The sequence below is a fragment of the Saimiri boliviensis genome, chromosome 1 (assembly GCF_048565385.1).
Source record: "Saimiri boliviensis isolate mSaiBol1 chromosome 1, mSaiBol1.pri, whole genome shotgun sequence".
In the NCBI taxonomy this organism is placed as follows: domain Eukaryota; kingdom Metazoa; phylum Chordata; class Mammalia; order Primates; family Cebidae; genus Saimiri; species Saimiri boliviensis.
In genome coordinates, this window is record NC_133449.1 from 159,676,496 (window position 1) to 159,696,137 (window position 19,642).

At 51.1% G+C, this 19,642-nt stretch overlaps 1 protein-coding gene across 5 annotated transcripts in view; it reads right to left on the bottom strand.

Moving 5' to 3' along the window:
- The window catches only part of NDST1 (N-deacetylase and N-sulfotransferase 1), a 71,845-nt gene that overhangs the window by 23,397 nt on the left and 28,806 nt on the right, over positions 1-19,642 (bottom strand). For 4 of the 5 annotated variants that reach the window (XM_039479995.2, XM_039479858.2, XM_039479950.2 and 1 more), the window contains 3 exons: positions 13,151-14,050; positions 5,730-6,224; positions 936-1,023 (listed from right to left, as the gene is read on the bottom strand). In XM_039479995.2, coding sequence (XP_039335929.1) covers positions 936-1,023; positions 5,730-6,224; positions 13,151-13,663 — 1,096 coding nt within the window. In that variant the 5' untranslated portion in view covers positions 13,664-14,050. Of the gene's footprint in view, positions 1-935; positions 1,024-5,729; positions 6,225-13,150; positions 14,051-17,202; positions 17,296-19,642 lie in introns of all 5 variants that reach the window. The other variant, XM_074379176.1, reaches the window with a different exon arrangement.

Consider the following 19,642-nt stretch of genomic DNA (forward strand, 5'->3'; position numbering starts at 1 on the left):
GTGCATGCCATTGCGCCTGGCTAATTTTTGTATTTTTAGTAGAGATAGGGTTTCACAATGTTGATCAGGCTGCTCTCAAACTCCAGACCTCAAATGATAAGCCTGCCTCAGCTCCCCAAAGTACTGGGATTACAGGCGTGAGCCACGGTGCCAGGCCAAAAACAAAGAAAAAGTTTTAAAAAGAATAAAATAAATACAGACAGACAACCCAGGTTCACTCCTATTTGGCTTTGGGGCTATGTTGCATATACTCCTCCGTCTGCTGAATTGTTGACTAAAATGGTTTTCTTAGAATTCAAGACAGGCTGTCTCACTGAGGCCCGGGCAGAAGGCAACCAGGGGGAATGGTCACTGCAGACGACCAGCTCAGGAGCTGTTCCTTCCTGCCCAGCCCCTGAAGGACAGCAGATGAAGAACGTGAGAGAGTCTCAAAGAGTAAGGAAAGTGTGCACCAAGCAACCTATAGCCCTCACCCTCAACCCTTAGGACTCCAAACCCAGGACACTGATCATCTGAGGTGGGTACAATCATGGGGCATCTTCGCTTTCTATGCTACGTGTTTCTGTAATGTTCTTAAAGTTCAACCAGTTTCTTTTATAAGCAGAAATCATACACATAATTTTAAAAGGTAGGAGGGAGAGACAAGAGAGAGAAAATGTGCCACCCCAGGATAGCACAGCCTGAAAGGCCAGGGAGGGACAAGTGGCCGCTGTGGTTGTCCCCAGATGGCCTCTGCCTGGGCTGGGACTGCTCCTGTAGGCTGTTGGCTCGTTTCAGGGGGGGGGGAGGGCGTGGCGCACGGGGGTGGGGTCACACCTGCCCCTAACGTGGGCCAGTAAACCCACCTGCTGCCCTCGTGGATGGTGTTTTGAGGAGGGTTTGGGTGCTGAGGAGTCCTAACAGTTGCTAGTGAGGGCAGGGGCAGGCCCACTTACCTGTGTGGAAGAATTTCCCTGAGTAGCCCAGGTTGAAGGTGAAGTTCGGGATGTGTGCACGTAGTTCGTTCTGTGTGTCAAACAGGGCCTAGGACAGGCAGAGGAGAAAGGAAGGAGTGAGGGGAAGCCAGGAGCTCCCTGCTCCTCCCACTGAGGACAGTGAAAAAAATGTGGAAACCCCTGTTCAAAAATTATCAATAATGTTGAGAAGGCAACAGCAGTATTAAACCATATAATGGGTCCCTGTGAGCATGGGCCGTGTGGCTGCGCAGATCAGATACCCTTGAAGCCAGCCCCATGCTGCCTTGCCCCAGGCCTCTGGCAAGGGAAAACCAAATTCCCGCCCAGCTCTGCTATGTGTCCTTGAAAAGGCTTCACACCCCTCTAGGCCTCGGATTCATCAAATGGAAAACAGGGATGATAATATCTCCCTCAGAGGGCTCTTGGAAGAATCAAGTAAGATAACCGCATGTATCTCAGCCACCTGGGAGGCTAGGGCAGGAGGATCACTTGAGCCCAGGAGTTAGAATCCAACAAGGGTCCAACTGTAAGACCCTGCTCTAAAAAAAAAATCAAACAATTATAAAAAGGATATTATATGTAAAACTGCCTGACATTTGGTAAGTGATGAAAAATGGTGGCCAATGATACGTCTGTGGTCACCGCCACTGTGAGCCTGTGTCTTCATCTATCAAACATGGAGGATTTCTCCTTGCTGCTGAAATGTAAGGCTGATATTACAGGGCCATGATCTTTCCTAGGATGGGACTCTGTGTGCCCAAACAATGCAATCTTCCCATGCCCCATGTACCCAGTACTTTGCAAGTCAATGAAGGGACAGACACTTATGAAAAACATACAGGTGTACTCTGGGGTTAGGACGCATGATCCACTAAGCCACTCAGAAACCTGTAAGAGCCCGTACTTTGCAAACTAAAAGTCCTGGCCCTCCCCAGGCAATAGCGTCACCACCAGCATCTTACCAGGGCCGTGCACTGCCTGGTGGACATGCATGTTCCAGCTGTGTGGCCTTGGGCAAGTTACCTCAAATCCCTGAGCCTCAGTGCCCACCTCTGTAAAATGGGACTCAGAACAATACCCACCTCACAGGGCTGCTATAAGGACCCAATGGAGCAACGCCCAGTGAGAGCTGAGCACAGGGACTCACCAAGCCCTGAAGAGGCAGCTGCTATTGGTTTTATTTAAATTGTGCTGTACAGCCAGTACCGTACAAGTGAATGAGGCGACATTCATGTCTCTGAAAGAAGGGCTCTGTTGTAGGCTGTGCTTGGGATTAAAGGAAAAAACAACTCTGCCCTTTCTGACTCACAAAAATGTTTAAGGCAAGCAGGATTGTGGCTGGAGAGGCACTTTGCAATCTGAACTGAGCGGAGTGCGTGCAAGAGGGTGTCTCTACTTGTATTTTTGATTTGAATTCTATTTTTCCATTTGTATTGTTCTACAGAAACGGCTTCAAAGTGCTATCATTCCTCTCACTTTAAAAATAGAAAAAATAGCCGGGCGCGGTGGCTCAAGCCTGTAATCCCAGCACTTTGGGAGGCCGAGGCGGGTGGATCACAAGGTCGAGAGATCGAGACCATCCTGGTCAACATGGTGAAACCCCGTCTCTACTAAAAATACAAAAAACTAGCTGGGCGTGGTGGCGCGTGCCTGTAATCCCAGCTACTCAGGAGGCTGAGGCAGGAGAATCGCCTGAACCCAGGAGGCGGAGGTTGCGGTGAGCCGAGATCGCGCCATTGCACTCCAGCCTGGGTAACAAGAGCGAAACTCCGTCTCCAAAAAAAAAAAAAAATAGAAAAAATAGGGCCAGGCACGGTGCCTCACGCTTGTAAACCCAGCACTTTGGGAGGCCAAGGTGAGCGCAGAGCTTGACTCCAAGAGTACCAGATCAGCCTGGGTAACACAGTAAAACCTGGCCTTTATAAAAAACTAGCTGGGTGTGGTGGCATGTGCCTGTGATCCCAGCTACCCAGGAGACTGAGGTGGGGGAATCGCTTGTGCTCAGTATCGCTTGAGTGAACTGTGATCCCACCACTGCATTCCAGCCTGGGTGGCAGAGTGAGACTCTATCTCAAAAAAAAAAAAAAAAAAATACACACACACACACACACACAGAGAGAGAGAGAGAAAATAAACGAGAGAGAGCAATTCAGGGTTTATAGGGACACAGTAAGCACAGGAGCCTGATCTCAAGCTCAACCCTGGACCACAGTCTCACCAGAACTCACTGGACAGGCAGCAAGAACCTAGACTCCTGCAGGAGAAAATGAGCGTGGGTCACTGGAAGAATACCTCGAGCAGAACGCAGAACAATCTGCTTTGCCAGAGGCAGCTGATGGCACTGCATGAAGACTTAGACTGGAAGGCTAGAAGTTCTTTAAATGAGAGAGCCTTCGAGAGAATGAAATTTCATGAGGAAACGCAATGTGTAAAAGCAGCCCAAGCCCAAAGCAGCGCCGCTGGTGCAACTGACACGGGAGCCTGCAGGGCTGAGCCTGGCACCGAAACACCCCTCACTCCCACCCCAGCTATCCAGGCACCTATGGGAGACATCCGGGGTGCCAGGAAATAGCCTGAAATCCTCCCATCCACCCCATCTCATTATTTTATAGCTGAGGCTCAGGCACGGGAGGGGACCTGCCCAAGTCACCTAGTCCATTAGGGTCAAATTAGGACTCAATTCAAATTAGGTCTTAGCTCCCCAGACAGTGCCTGCACCCCACTGCCATCCATTCTGCTCTTCTCTGGAGGTGTAAGGTTGAGAGTTCACTCCTCACCAAGGCAGGGGGATGAACGCCACCAGGGTCTTCCTTCCAGGCCCCAGGGCCAAACCTTACCAGTGATTTTGGAATTATTCAGAAAAGTATTCCTCTTACAAGTCTCTTTTTAAAGCCTTCTGCTAACATCAAAGACAAGCCTGGGTTTGGTGCTAATACGTTTCTAACAGTTGCTAATCTTCGATAAGAGAGGACAGGCTGTCAGCAGACAGAAGAATGTCTCTAGAATTTAATCCCCCTGTTTTGTTTTCATTGGATTTATTGTTATGGTTGCCCTCTATTTATGGCAACTGATCCTAATTTCCCATTTACACTGGGATGCCATCTCCTTTGCAAATAAGTTTAAGTAAAATAGTGAGTACATTAAAAACTGTATTTTAAAGATTGTTTAATGGTTTTAATTTGTGTGTAAAATCCTAAGGTCTGCAAAGTGCTTTTACAGGGTTTTGTTTAGTAAACACTTTTTTTTTTTTTTTTTTTTTTTTGGAAACAGGGTCTTGCTCTGTGGCCCAGACCAGAATGCCATAGCACAATCATGGTTCACTGCAGCCTCAACCTCCCAAGCTCAAGCAATCCTCCTGCCTCAGCCTCCCAGGTAGCTAGGACTACAGGTTCGTACCACCACACCCAGCTAATGTTTTATTTTTTTGTAGAGATGAGGTCTCCCGATGTTGCTCAAGCTGGTCTGAAACTCCTGGGCTCAAGCAATTCTCCTGCCTTGGCCTCTCAAAGTGCGAGGATTGCAAGCACAAGCCACCACACCCACCCAGCAAGCTTTTTTGAATTAAACACATGCATTCCACTGTCTACTTACACCTCAGTTAAAATCTGCCTCATGCATGACTCAAGCTCTCATCTTTATTTTAAGTTTTGTAGGCGCTCTGACATTAACATAAACATTTTTAAGAGTTAAACATCATATTTAAATTAAAGGCGGATAAACAGCACTGCACAGCTCCCATCTTTGTCTGGATGTCTTCTTCCACAGATATCATACGAACTTAAACTCGGTGCTCCAATGCAAAATTTCTCTATATTCAATACTTCAATACAACAGTTTCAATTTTTATTTTTATTTTTTTTGAGACAGAGTCTCACTCTGTCACCCAGGCTGGAGTACAGTGGCACAATCTTGGCCCACTGCAACCTCCACCTCCCAGGTTCAGGCGATTCTCTTGCCTCAGCCTCTTGTGTAGCTGGGATGGCAAGCCAGAGCCACCATACCTGGCTAATTTTTCTTTCTTTTTGCATTCTTTTTTCTATCTTTTTATTCTTCTTTTTGCAGACTACACAAAGAGAAAGGCAAATGGAAATTAATCTGTGTGTGTGTGTGTGTGTGTTTTGTTTTTTTTTTTTTTTTTTTTTGAGACAGAGTCTTGCTCTTGTCACCCAGGCTGGAACTGCAATGGCACAATCTGGCTCACCGCAACCTCCACCGCCCAGGTTCAAGTGATTCTCCTGCCTCAGCCTCACAAGTATTTGGGACTGCTGGAGCACACCACCACGACCAGCTAATTTTTGTATTTTTAGTAGAAATAGGGTTTCATCACGTTAGTCAGGCTGGTCTGGAACTCCTGACCTCATGGTCTGCCCGCCTCGACCTCCCAAAGTGCTGGGATTACAGGCATAAGTCACCGCACCCAGCTTTTTTTTGTATTTTTAGTAGAGATGGGGTTTTGCCGTGTTGGCCAAGCTGGTCTCAAACTCCTGACCTTAAGTGATCTGCCCGCCTTGGCCTCCCAAAGTGCTGGCATTACAGGCATGAGCCACCATGCCTGGCCAATACCTCGATAAAGTTTTAAATGATACTTGCTTCTAATAAGACAATTAATAAAAACCAAGGCAGGGCAGGAAGCAGAGTGGGACTGTCTTTGAAGCAACTCCCGGCACAGGGGAGACGCAGACAGGGCACACTCACAATGGGGCACCTGAAGGCGGAAGCTTGCCAGGCCCCGCCTGCCTTGCCCCTTGCTCGGTCTGGCACCCCCAGCCATACCTTCACGTCCTCCACCTTCATGCGTGTGCCCTCCTTGCCCACGAAGATGTCGTCAATGTCCACCAGGATGTAGCGGTCCAACGGCAGGGAGAGGCGCTTCCCGGTGAGGAAGGCCACGGCGTCCACGAAGACGAGCTTGTGCAGCCAGAAGTTGAGGTTGTTGCCAAACAGCACGCGCTGGATGCCGTCGTGCAGGCCCAGGTCCTGGACCACGGTGGCGTGCAGCGCGGCGTGCAGGCCGGCGTCCGCGCCCAGGTGCGGGATGGACTCGGACGAGCGCGTCTTGGCCAGCAGCACCGGCTCATAGGTCGAGTGGTTCGACTGGAACACGGTCCAGTCCTCGCCGGGCAGCACGCCCTTCTCCACCTCGCTGGGCCGCGTCACGTAGAGCAGTGGGGACTTGGGGTTGATGCTGCAGCCCTTCAGGCCCAGGTTTGAGTGCAGGAACAGGGGGAAGCCCTTGAGCTGTGCGCTCAGCAGGCTGTTCTCATTGGCCTGCAGTCAAGGTGGGGAAGGAGGGGGAATAGAACTGTCACATCCAGAGCCCCAAGGGACACAGGCTCTCACATGTGGACCACAACGGTGGTATCGATATTCACCAACATTCATGGCAGGCTTACCACCCTGGCCCTGCACCCCATCCTGTACAAAAATACACTCACAAACCCACATGACTCGCTTACCAAAGCCAGGCACTGGGGGCCATGCACTTCGAAGACAGGAATGCTGGTAATCGTCCAGTGACCCCACGATGGAGGCACTGCTCTCGTACCCATTTTACACATGAGGAGACAGAGGCCTAAGAGGCTAAACCACACAGAGGAAAATCTAGCAGTTGAGAACCTGAATCCTGCTAGACTGCCTGACTTTTGGCAAGTTATATCACCTCTCTGTGCCTCAGTTTCCTCTGCTGTAAAATGTGGCTAAGAACAGCAAGTAACTCTAGTGGAGGTAGAGGATGATCAGTATCAATACTGTCAAAGTGCTCAGAACAGGGCCTGTGACGTGATCAGAAGCTGCTCATTCAGTCCTCCTATCAGCCTGGTTACCCCACTTCACAGGTGTGAAAACTGAGGCTTAAAGGGGCATGCTGCCCTCACTAGCATAGTGGTTGGGAGGAGCTATGAATCACTGCCAAGAGGTCTAGCCCTGGCACCCACACACACCTCACCACCAGGCATGGTTGCCTGGGGTTTCCAAACTGGCTCTGGCCACACAACCTTTTCTTCAGGAGACATCTTACATGGATAACAATGCAGACGCTGAAAGAGGGGGTTTCTGCCGGGGGTGCTCCATACAACCCTAGCACCCCGGAGGCCACTCCCTCACAGGTATCCAGCTATGGTGCCTGCCCAGTCATTGCTGTCAGTTATGAAGTCTCTGCCTCCCTTCTCTCAAGGTACGCAGCTGCCCAGCTCCCTGGAAGTCTGAAGACAATGCCCCAGTTCCCTCTTCCCTAGGCTCACAGCCCCTGTTCCTTCATGATCTTCCTCACCCTCCCAGCCACCTGCCCCTCAATATGGTACAATTTGTCCCTTTTCCTATTACAGTTCCCGTCTATCTTCTCCACCTGACAAACTCCTGCTCATACTTCAAAACCCAAGGCATTTACCGTCTTCTCTACACTGGCCTCCCTGGGACCATGTTAAGGCTTCAGCTGCAGCATTTCTTACCTCGGCTGTAGTATTATATTTTCTGCATTCTATCTCCCACCAGCCTGCAACCCCTTAAGGTCAGGGGCTATGATATTTTACCTTTGGACCCCTGGTGCCCAGCCTGATACCCAGCAGGAACACACATAATTTAATGCAGAACTGGATTTTTTTTTTTTTTTTTTTTTTTTTTTTTTTTTTTTTTTTTGAGACGGAGTTTCGCTCTTGTTACCCAGGCTGGAGTGCAATGGCGCGATCTCGGCTCACCGCAACCTCCGCCTCCTGGGTTCAAGCAATTCTCCTGCCTCAGCCTCCTGAGTAGCTGGGATTACAGGCACACGCCACCATGCCCAGCTAATTTTTTGGATTTTTAGTAGAGACGGGGTTTCACCATGTTGCCCAGGTTGGTCTTGATCTCTTGACCTCGTGATCCACCCGCCTCGGCCTCCCAAAGTGCTGGGATTACAGGCTTGAGCCACCGCGCCCGGCCTAGAACTGGATTTTTAAAAGGAATAAAAGAGAAACAGCCAGCTTTCCAGTACCTGGCGTATGATAGATGCTCAATGCAGGTTTCATCAGTTCCAGTTCATTCCACAACTTTCACTGTGTCAGGCACTATTCTAAGCGCCAGTGATACAGTAAAAAAAAAAAAAAAAAAAGGCATGGCCCCTGCTCTCATGAACCTTAAAATCAAGGAGGGAAGAGAGACATTCACCAAAGTCACAGGGATAAATATACAACTTCAGTGTGGCACATGCTACACAGAGGAAGGAGGCTCATGTCCCCTGGAGAAAGAGGTCTCCCGGAGGAGGAGGAGGTCTCCTTCAGAAAGGGACTTCTGAGCTAACTTTTAAAAAGCCAGGCATGGCAGCTCATGCCTGTAATCCCAGTACTTGGGGAGGCTGAGGCAGGCAGATCACAAGGTCAGGAGTTTGAGACCAGCCTGACCAACATGGTGAAACCCCGTCTCTACTAAAAATACAAAAATTAGCCAGGCATGGTGGCGGGTGCCTGTAATCCCATCTACTCAGGAGATTGAGGCAAGAGAATTGCTGGAACTCGGGAGGGGGAGGTTGCAGTGAGCCAAGATTGCGCCACTGAACTCCAGCCTGGGTGACAGAGCGAAACTCCATCTCAAAAAAAAATAAAATAAAAATGAAGAAGGGGTAGAGGCCAAGAATAGTAAGTGTAAAGGCCCTGAAGTAGGACAGGCCTCAGCGTGATCAAGGAATAGCAAGAAGGCAGCAGAGTGACCAAGAGGGAATGGAGGAGATGAGGCAGGGAGGTCAGCCAGACCTGCAGGATGCTGGAGGCCTGAAGTGGCAGCAGAAGCCCTCAAAGACTGCATCAAAGGGTTCTGAAGCCTAGGAAGACAGAGTCCAATTTGCATTTTAAAAAGATCCCTGTGGCTGCTGCGAGGAGAATGAATGGGGCGGGGCAAAGCAAAGTGAGTTTGGATGGGGAAATGGGGTCTGGTGTGTGTTTGAGGGCAGGGCGCGGAAAGCCGCTCCTGGAGCACTCGCAGGGGTGCACAGATCAGTGGCGGGTGGATGGGGGAACGGCTCGGCTGAGCCTGTGCCTGCTGCAGAGCTGCAATTGTCCAGAAGAGTGCCTTTTACTCACTTCCTTATTCTCAAAAAGGCTCTGCAGGGTCCCGGCCTCGTAAACCATATTAAGTAGCCTGCATGTGATTCTCTAAACATCAAGAGTACCTCCCCACCCTGTCCTGAGCCAGCCTCACGTGCTGAGGCCCAGTGCACAGGGCTGTCTTAGGAGTCGTGAGCAGCCTGGAGTTGGAGAGACAGCTCTGACCAAGGATAAGAACTACTTGGGCTGCGTGGGGACAGAAGCGGTAGGGACCGGAGACATTTCAGGCCTTATCCATCACCTGCTGAGGCCTGGGATGCCACACTGGACCACGGGTGCTGAGGGATCCCATTTCAAAGTCCCGACCCTGAGCTGACTGCCAGGCACTGGCGGCTCAGTCAGCTGCCCAGCCGTCGAGGAAGGGAGAAAGCCAAGTCACTGATGGCCTACCCATTGGCAATGAAAGGAACCAGCCAGGAAGGGAATGGAGGGTCCCAGCAAGGAGAGGCTGGCCCCACTGCAGGCCTCGCCCCATAGCAGTGGAAATCCCTATTGCTCCTCACCACTCAGTACCCACTCCGGAGACACCAAATCTTCCAGTGGGGTCCCCCAGCAGAGGGAGGAAGAGCCCTGATTCGGGAATGCAGAGGTGGAGGCCGAGCACAGACCTAACCATTAAATGGGGCACCTTGGGCATCCCACATTTGCTCCCTGGGCCTCAGGCTCCCTGTCAGTCTATTTGGTCTTATATTGTCTCCTGTGGCTGGGTTAGGAACAACAGGCTTGACCGTCAGATCTTGGCTATACGACTTACCACAGGTTGAGCATCCTTCATCTGAAAATCCAAAATGCTCCAAAGTCCAAAACTTTTTGAGCACCAATGTGACCCCCAAAGGTCATGCTCAAAGGAAATGCTTATTGCAGCATTCTGGATTTCAGATTTTCAGATTAGGGATGCTCAACCGGTAAGTAGAACACAAGCATTCTAGCCAGGCAAGGTGGCTCTCACCTATAATCCCAACACTTTGGGAGGCCGAGGTGGGCGGAACACCTGAAGTCAGGAGCTCGAGACCAGCCTGACTAACATAGGGAAACCATGTCTCCACTAAAAATACAAAAACTAACCCAGTATAGTGGTGGGCACCTGTAATCCCGGCTACTCAGGAGGCTGGGGCAAGAGAATCACTTGAACCCGGGAGGTGGAGATTGCCATGAGCTGAGATCACACCACTGCACTCCAGCCAGGGCAACAGAGCGAGACTCCATCTCAAAAAACAAACAAACAAACAAAAAAAAGAATGCAAGCATTCCAAAATCTGAGACACTTCTGGTCCCCAGCATTTCTGACAAGGGACACTCAACTATGTCACACTGAATAAGCCATTTAACTTTTTAAAACTCAGGTCCTTATCTAAAGTACCTTCACAGGATAGCTGTGAGAATTCAACATGAAAATGCCTGCAAAGCCCGGAGCTCAGTGTCTGACACTCAGTGCTCAATGAAAGAGGTTGAGGCATGACAGTGCCAGGAACTAGGGACCCAGATGAGGATGATCCTCTTCCCACTCTCCAGGATCTCAGAGGGGCACAGATTTGGTCAGGGCCACAAGGAAGACACAGTGCTATCACCACTGTTTTTGCTGAACCTGGAGATGAAAAAGCATGATAGCTGCCATCTATTGAGTGGTTCTGGTACCAGGCAATGGGCTCAGTGCTTCCCACCCACAGTCTTGTTTTCAATACAGACCAGTGAGGCAGGAGCTGTAATTAGCCCCACTGTGCAGATGAGTTGAGCATTTTGCCCAAAGTCACTCTGTTTCTAAGTGATAGACAGATCTGAACCTGTCTGGACTTTTAAGTCCCTGCTCTCACACTGCCCTGGGAATCCGGCATCAATGGGAACTGGAAAATGAGTCTGCAGATCCCTGGAGCCCACAAACACTCCCCACTTGGCAAGCCCAACACACAGCGGGGAAGCTGGGCTTGCAGAAAGAGTGCAAGGATGTGCCTTGACCACCAGGGGGCATGCATTTGAGCAGAAAACCACAGGCCTCTGCTCAAAACCAAGGACAGTCTTGTCTTAGGCAACAGGGTAGGAAGAGCACCAAGTCCTAGAATTGACACTTGGCCCCACCCCTCCCTGGGCTTCCTGTTCACCTTCTGCAGAGCAAGGAACTGGGGTCAGACAGCACCCAAGCTCCACTGTATCAATTGTTTCCAATGACCACAGCCCACTGCCTGGTCCCCAGAGACTGCAGGAGCTCTGTGCACTGGATGTGGCCTCTGATGCCACTTCTCCTGAATATATGGTATGTGAGGCTCCTGGACTCATCACACGGTGGTTAAGACTAAAGCCTCTGGGGCCAGACTGTCTGAGTTCAAATCCCAGATCTACACACATTAGAGGCGCAGGCTTGGACACATTGCTTAGCCTGTATTTGCCTCAGTTTCCTCCTATCTTAAATCAAGCTGCTAGCCACCTGCCTTGGAGGATGGTTTATTGGTGTGAAGTGCGTGAATCTGCATAACACATGCAGACAGGTGCATGGCACTGAATGAGCACTCAATAAACGTCAGCCATCCTGACGTTTTTCAGGCCTGGGGCTCTGAATAAAACTTAATGAAGTTCATGGCAGGAAAGGGTGCAGAGTCCAAGAGAAAAGAGAAGAACAGACAATGGAGACAGTCTGACTTGATGTCATTGTAAAGCCATAAACCAGGCCAGCGTTCCCCTGAGGGTGCTCTGTGGAAGAAAGGGTTTTGTGATCAAGCCAGTGGAGAACAAATCTCACTGGCTGCTCTACTGCAGGACTTCTAAGGGCCTTCAAATTCTTGGCTCATAACAGAGCTTTCAGTGGCAGAGCTTCCTGCTGTATTAGTGTGTGAAAGAACACGCCAGGAGAAACCCTCCAGCAGACAGGGCCCAGCGCACAAGTTCACCAGGAAGGGCTGGCACAAACGGGCACCCACCAGTGGACACAGGCCACTTCTGACCCATCTCCTGCTCCTCGTCTCCTGGCTCACACCAAGCAAGAGGCTGCTTTAAGACTGGTGCACTTCCTGTCCCTTCTTCCTGCAAGGCTCTTTGCACGGAAAGCCACATGGCACCTCCCCTCACGTCAGGTCACTTTATCAAAGATGACTCCTAAAATAATGTCAAGCTCCCACGCCCACTACCCTGTGTCCTTTCCCTGTTTTGTTTCTTTTTGTACTGACCACACCTGCCCCATCCGATGTTTATTTGCTCACTGCCTGTCACCCACCCACTCCCCCAGCGCTGAAATGCCAGCTCCATGACAGCAGGGACTTTATCCACTTCGATCACTGCTAGCACAGAACCGTGAACACTGTGAGTGCTCAGTAAATATTTGTTGAATGAAGGAACAAATTCCCTGCCACCCCCAAAGCATCCAACTAGAGTTCCAGCTAGTGTCTGCTTTCACCTTGCAGGCCAGAGTTCTCTGAGCACAGCCTCTGGATCCCCCACCCAGTATTCCCAACCTCCCTCCACCAAGGACAGATTCTCTGGGACACCCTTTCTGCAAGGACCCCAATCCCAGCAGTCATTCTGGGAGCCCCATAAAGCCCAGAGCAGCTCCCCATCTGCCCAGTGGGATTTCATTCCCCTCTTTCTCCTCATGCAAAATGGGTCTGGGTCAGGAGGTACATTAACGCCATACTCCACCACAACCAAGAGGAAAGAGCATAGAGAGCCCAAACTGTCTAGGTCAAGGTTGGAATCTCGGCTTCCCCACTTACAGGCTGCATAACCTTATAGAAGTAACTTAACCCCTGGAGGCTTAGTTTGCTCATCTGAAAAATGGGTGCACAGGCCCTCCCTCGGGGAGATTGCCTTGACAGGTTTTGGGGCACCTAGCAGAGCATGCCCCTCCAACTTCACACCTATCCCTGTGGCCTCCTTCGGGCAAACGCCTGCTGTGTGCTGGACCCCATGCATACCAGGTGATCCCCCTGGCAGGCTCCCCTAATACTTACAGAGCACTTGCCAGGCAGCGGGCACTGCATGCTCCCAATGCATTACATATACTCGCCCATTTCGCCCTCCCAACCCTAGGAGGCGAGTGCTACCATTACACTCATTTCACAGATGAGAAGTCAGGCACTGAGCTACGAGTCTGGAGAGGGGGCTCTGAACTGCTCAGGGGCCCTGCTTCCTGTGTACCTTGAAGAAGCCAATGATGCCCACGCCGTAAGCCACACAGTACTTGTCCAGCAGCTCCCGGTTCCAGGCGTCCAGGTTGACGTACTTGAGGATGTTCTCATAGATGATGAGGGCGAAGCGGCCGCGGCCCTTGTCGGTGAGCGTGGGCATGTCACCCTTGCCTGGCGCAATCTCTGTGCGGTATTTGAAGCGGCTGGACTCCAGGATGGCCACCACCTCCTGGCCCAGCTGTGAGTAGAGGCTCTCCACAAAGACCAGCACCAACGGGTCCGTGCGGGAAGGGGTGGCTGCCTGCACAGGCTTGAGTGGCAGCAGGCGACTGGGGGCCACGGGCGGTGGGTCCCCGCAGTCAGGCTCGGAGGCATCCACCGAGGGCTCCAGGCTTCGCTTCCAGCCATATAGGTAGTAGGCCGAGATGAAAACGCTGAACAGGCAGAAGATGAACAGCAGGAAAAGGACAGCCTGCGGGGACACGTGCCGACACAGCCTCCGGAGGCACGCCAGGGCAGGCATCCTGGCCTCCGAGACCCTGGCCACCGGAGGCCCGGCCTGCCCTGGCTACCCCAAGGCCCCACACGAGAGGAGACACAAGAATCGTCCACCAAGCAACAAATTCACAGAGACTTAGGAGGCGAGACCCTCGGGGGGCACTGGGAGTGGACGATCTGGGCCCCCGGTCCTTCCTCCCAGCCAGGGGCGCAGTCCACAGGCTGCTCACACTCCTTCCTTCCTCCGCGCCCCTTTATGTCACCATGGCAAACCCCCGCGTGGTCCTGTGCAGAGCAGAAGTGCCCCAGGGCGTCAGGGCCTTCTGGGGGTGCAGGGCAGCAGGCCAGAGGACACCGGGCAGGCCCGGTGGTGCCGCATGCCGTTCACTCCGTGGGGCCCACGGGGCTGAGGCTGTGGAGAGTGGAGAGAACAGGAGCGTCAGAGGGTGGGCTTCAGGGTTCAGCTAACTGTGGACACACAGGAGCTGACGAGGAATGCCCAGGTACAGACATGGCTGCCGATCCAAGGTTACATGATTTGGAGCAAGCACTTTAATATTGCCAAGCCTCAGTTTTCCCATTTGTAAAATGGGGCGGATGGTAAATACTACGAACCCATCTCGCAGGGGGTGGGAGGATTAATTCGACAACATTTATAAATGACTTAGAGCAGTACCTAGCATGTGGTATCTACAAATGGGAGTTGCTATTTTTGATTATTATCAAAGTCCAAGACTAGGCCAAGAAAAATCCAGGAGCAACAGAGATGAGGAGAGATGACAAGCATGTGCACAGCCTGGGAACCAGACGTAGAGTTCTAAATCACGACCGCATACCACACCCTCACCCTATTCCATTCCCTCCCTAACCCGCTGCTCTCTTTGAATGAGCCCAGCAGCCCCATCTGATGGATGAAAAGACCGAGTCTCTCTCGGAGGAATGAAGACTCAGAATGAAGCCCAGCCGGGATTCATCAGCAGGCTGTGGGGCCTGTGTGCCTTGGCGGTGTGAGAGGGCCCCAGGTGACCATCACACCTGTCAAGCCTCAGTGAGCTCATCTGTACCACCAGCACCCCTGCAGCTCATGGCTGTAGCTGAGTGTTAAGCAAATGTATCTGAGGAGCCTGGCACAAGAAACATGGCAGCTGTCATATGTGCCCCTAATGCAACCAGGCCTCTCTCATCCTTGGGGTACATACCCACAGGTGCAAACAGCAGCCCAGGACAACAGGTGACCGAACAGCCTGCCTGAGAATCACCATCCTGCCACAGGATGTAGATGGGGAGGCCTCCCCTGCCCTGGGCCTTCTGTCCACCCAGGCAGTCACAACTCTGTTCCAGCCTCCTCCCAAACCCTGAACTCCCCCCACCCAGGCCATGCCTCCTGTACTCAACTCACTAGAAAGAGTTAATGAAGACCCACATACATGACACAAAGGCCCCAATTCCCTCATCCCAAACAGCAACCCCAAACACAGCCAGCCCTCCATCTCCCTTAAACAGTAATGAAGCCACAAGAAGTGAGATTTCCCAGCAACCCAAGGAGCAACTTTCTATCAGTCACAGCCGCTCGAAACTAGGAGAGTTGCCCAGGTCTAGAAGGAAAGTGTAAAAGCCAGGGCTAAGGAGACCAGGGGGAATTCAGGGCTTGGGCCCAGCCTAGGAGGTGAAGATCTTTGAAATCCCTTCCAGCTCCAAGACTATGTGATGTGCTCATCATGGGTACAGCATGTCCCAGACCAAACAGTTGCACTTCCAGGAATTTATCCTAGAGGTATTACTGCCGAAGTGTGTAAAGACTCCTTCACAAGAATACAAATCCTAGTGCTGCTTATAACTGCAAATGCCAAACAATGGGGGATTGTATTTAGGAATTAAAACACAAGGGCCAGGCACAGTGGCTCATGCCTATAATCCCAGCACTTTGGGAGGCCAAGGTGGGTGGATCATTTGAGGTCAGGAGTTCAAGACCAGCCTGGGAAACATGGCGAAACCTCATCTCTACTAAAAATACAAAAACTAATTGGGCGTGGTGGCGTGCACCTGCAGTCCCAGCTACTCAGGAGGCTGAGGCAGGGGAATCACTTGAGCCTGGGAGGCAGAGGTTGGAGTGAGCCAAGATCACGCCACTATACTCCAGCCTGGGCGACAGAGGGAGACACCATCTCAAAAGAAAAAGAAAAAGAAAAAAGAAATTATAATACAAGCATGCAATGAAATCCTAGGTAGACATTTATATTATGTTGAAGAAGGACAAGTACTGACATAGAAATATAATTACCATATATATTGTCAAAGTAAAAAAGTTTATAAAACAGTTTGTACGCATGGTCATAATTTTGTTAAACACTTTTGTGCACAGGGTAGAAACTGGTGCTAAATGAAAAAAAAAAGCAGCATTAACAGTGATTATCTCTGGGTGACTTTTATTTCTGCTTTTTGTTTGTGAAATGAAGAGGTGACTGGGACAACAGGTCTGGTCTCAGCTCTGCCATGAGGCACTGTGTGACCCCCCTCTGAGCTTCCTGTATGTTACAGGCAGGTTGGGGCAGGTGATCTCTGGGGGCTCCTTCACCTCTGATATTCTACATTTCAATGCCTACTATGTGCCAGTCCCGTGAGGAACCAGAGGCAGCCAAGAAAATGGGCACCTGCAGTGCCGGGGGTAAGTGTGACAGGTGGGGATGGGAGGGGTGTTTTGCAGAGCTAAGGGGTCCTTAACTCTCTGGCAGTAGGAAGGAGGGGATGGGGAAGGCTTCCTGGAGGAGGATACCTAAGCTAACCGGAACAAGAAGTAAGTGTTGGCCAGGGGTGGATAGAGGGAATGGCACATGCCACAGCTTGGAGATAAGAGCATGTGTGGCACTTTCCAAGGACTCCCTGCAATTCTAGCTGAGAGCAGGGCAAGAAGGAGCAGGTGTCCTGGGCAGAGCCAGGAAGGCTGGGATGACTGGTCCTGTTTACACTCAGGGTACCCGGGTGTCCCATGTACCACTGATAAGGGCAGCCTGTGGCCACAGCCCAACACCACCCCTTGGCCTAGGGCCAGGACAGAAGCACAGTGGATAGGAGGTGGCGATGCCCTGATGGTGTGCTGCCTCATTGGCCACCCAACCCCATGGAAGCAGAGGAGAGCAGCCGCCAGCCACTCCTCGCAGGCCTGAGCACTGCGGTCAGTGACCCTCTATCAGATTAACAACCTTTCAGAGTGTTAATGATGCAGCCCAGAGTCTCCGGAATATGGGAGTCATGAACCCCTGTGGGAATCTGACATTTTTCAGACATAAAAAATATGCACATTTTAAAAATGCACATGGTTGCCAGAGGTTGGGGGTTGAGAGTATGAATCAGCGGAGCAAAAAGAATTTTTCTGGCAGTGAAACTACTGTGTATGAGATGACGATGGTGGATACAAGTCATTCATTATACATTTGTCCAAACCACAGAATGTACAACACCAGGAATGAACCCTAAACTCTGGACTCTGGGTGATAACGATGTGGCAATACAGGGTCATCTGTTGCAACAAATTTACCACTGTAGGTCAGGCACAGTGGCTCACACCTGTGATCCCTTGATCTTGGGAGGTCGAAGCAGGCGGATCACTTGAGGCCAGGAGCTCAAGACCAGCTGGGCAATATAGCAAGGTCCCCTTCTCTACAAGAAAAAGAAAAATGAGCCAGGTATCAGGGCATGTGCCTGTAGTCACCACTACTCAGGAGGCTGAGGCAGGAGGATCACTTGGGCCCACGAGGTTAAGGCTACAGTGGGCCATGATTGTGCCACTGCATTCCAGCCTGAGTGACAGAGCAAGACCCCATCTCAAAAAAAAAAAAAAAAACAAAGAAAAGTACCACTCTGGTGGGGAATGCTGATAACGGGAGAAGCTGTGCATATGTGCAGGGAAAGAGGGCATACGGGAAATCTGTGTACCTTCCTTTCTGTACCTTCCTTTAAATTTTGCTGTGAATCTAAAACTAAAAATCTAAACAATAAAGCCATACACACACGTTAGAAAATGTCATAATGGTGTTGATGGCTCACACCTGTAATCCCAGCACTTTGGGAGGCTGAGGTGGGCGGATCACTTGAACCTGAGAGGCAGAAGCTGCAGTGAGGTGCCACGGCGCCACCATACTCCAGCCTGGGCAATAGAGCGAGACTCCATCTCAAAAAAAAGAAAATATCACAATGATATCAAAGAGTTCAGAGCCTCCTCGCCACCCATCCACAGGCCTGAGGTCCTAGATTAATGGAGCCTACTGGTTACACGTGCAGACTAAAGCCAAGTGGCTTTGGTTAAAACCCAAGCTCTACCACCTAGTAACTGTGTAATCTTGGGCAAGTTATTTAACTTCTCAGTGCCTCAGTTTCCTAGCATGTAAAACAGAAATGCTACCTACTGTTCGAGGTTGTAAACATTAAAAAAGTTGATACATAAGATGCTCAGAACCATGTCTGGCACCCAGCTGCTGTTATCACGCACCCCTGTTGCTTATTTAACACACTTTCGACAATCTCTCACGATGTGGATCACAGTTTAGCTCACGAAGCACTCTCAAGCTCATCCCTCTCTTGAGAGTGTCTAACAGCCCTAAGGCTCAGACAGGGGAGGGCAGCTCATTTCACAGAGGGCACGAGGCACACTTATTACATGGAGAGCCAGGCAGCCACGGCTGCTGTCCTCGCCTCACAGCATGGCTGAAAAGAAGCCCTAACTTTGGAGGCTATGGCCCTTCCTGGCAGCTGGCTGGCTGCCTGGATAGAAGCCAGGAAGCTAAACATAAGGCCATGGCAAAACCCATGCCAGAGAGAGAGCAAGGCAGCCCCTGTCCTCTGAGAAGGCCCAATAACCTGAGGCGGGGGCGAGCAAAGCGCTGGCCACTCAGCCTGCTAGCAAAGGGGGCTTCCAGCACAAGCCCCTCTGCAACCCACTCAGAGGCTGCCACCCGCCACCCAAGGCCCTCCTCACCCACCTGCACTCCAGAGCTCCCGTGGCTCAAGGGTAAAGAACTAAGGGGCTTCTAATCCCCCTGGAGCCACCAAGACCTCAAGGACAGCTGGGGCTGAGACCTTAATGACCCCTACCACCCTGGGCCTGCTGGGCCTTGCAAATATCACCAGCAGTTTCCCCTAAATTCCAGCCTCACCCAGCCAGTCACCAATCTTGGGCAAGCGTCGAGGCCTTTGCTGATGAAATTCCCCTTGCCTGGAATGCCTTCCCGATCCCTTGGGACACTTACTCATCTTTCAAGATCTCTGTTCCAAAGTCATCACCCCTCTGAAGTCATCTCCAACCACTGCCCCCTCCCCCACTCCTAAGTCTCATTCCTCAGGCTCCTGCCTCATCCTGCTCCATGGTACAGCGGTTGAAAACCAGGATCCTGGAGCCCAAACGAAATGCACATTGTGCTCTTTGGCTTGCACAGCATTTTTCTTTAATTTAGGATTAGTTGGCAACATTTTTAAATCAGGAGATTTTGCATATAAATCAGAACTTCTAACTTTTCTCTAAAGAGGGCACATTCTGGTGACACTGGGCACACATCCTCACTGGCCACCATCAGCTTAGGCATTTAGAGTGCCAGCCTCAATGGGCCGTGTGTCCTGCAGTTAACACCATCAGCCTCTCTATGTACAGTCTCACAGTCAACCTCCTCCCCCCATTTGGCTTCCTGCCCAGCCCCTGGGTGCACCTGAGCATACAGTCTGTGCAGAGTAAACGGGGGGCATTCCTATACATGGCTCTACATCCTGTAGCCTGCAGATCTGTGGGGCAGGACCAGTGCTTACTGACCTCTGCACAGGCCCTCGATGACAACCAGCACACAGAGGTCCTTGGCACAAAACAGTGTCCTTTCTTCCTCCTCCCCCCATGCCCGGGTGCCACTCAAGGACAGTAACCAAGTCTGATTCATTGTAGAATCTCCCACTTTTCCCAGAGTCAGATCCCTATTGAACACTCCGGATATAAATGAATGAGCAGCTGTTATTATTTCCAATT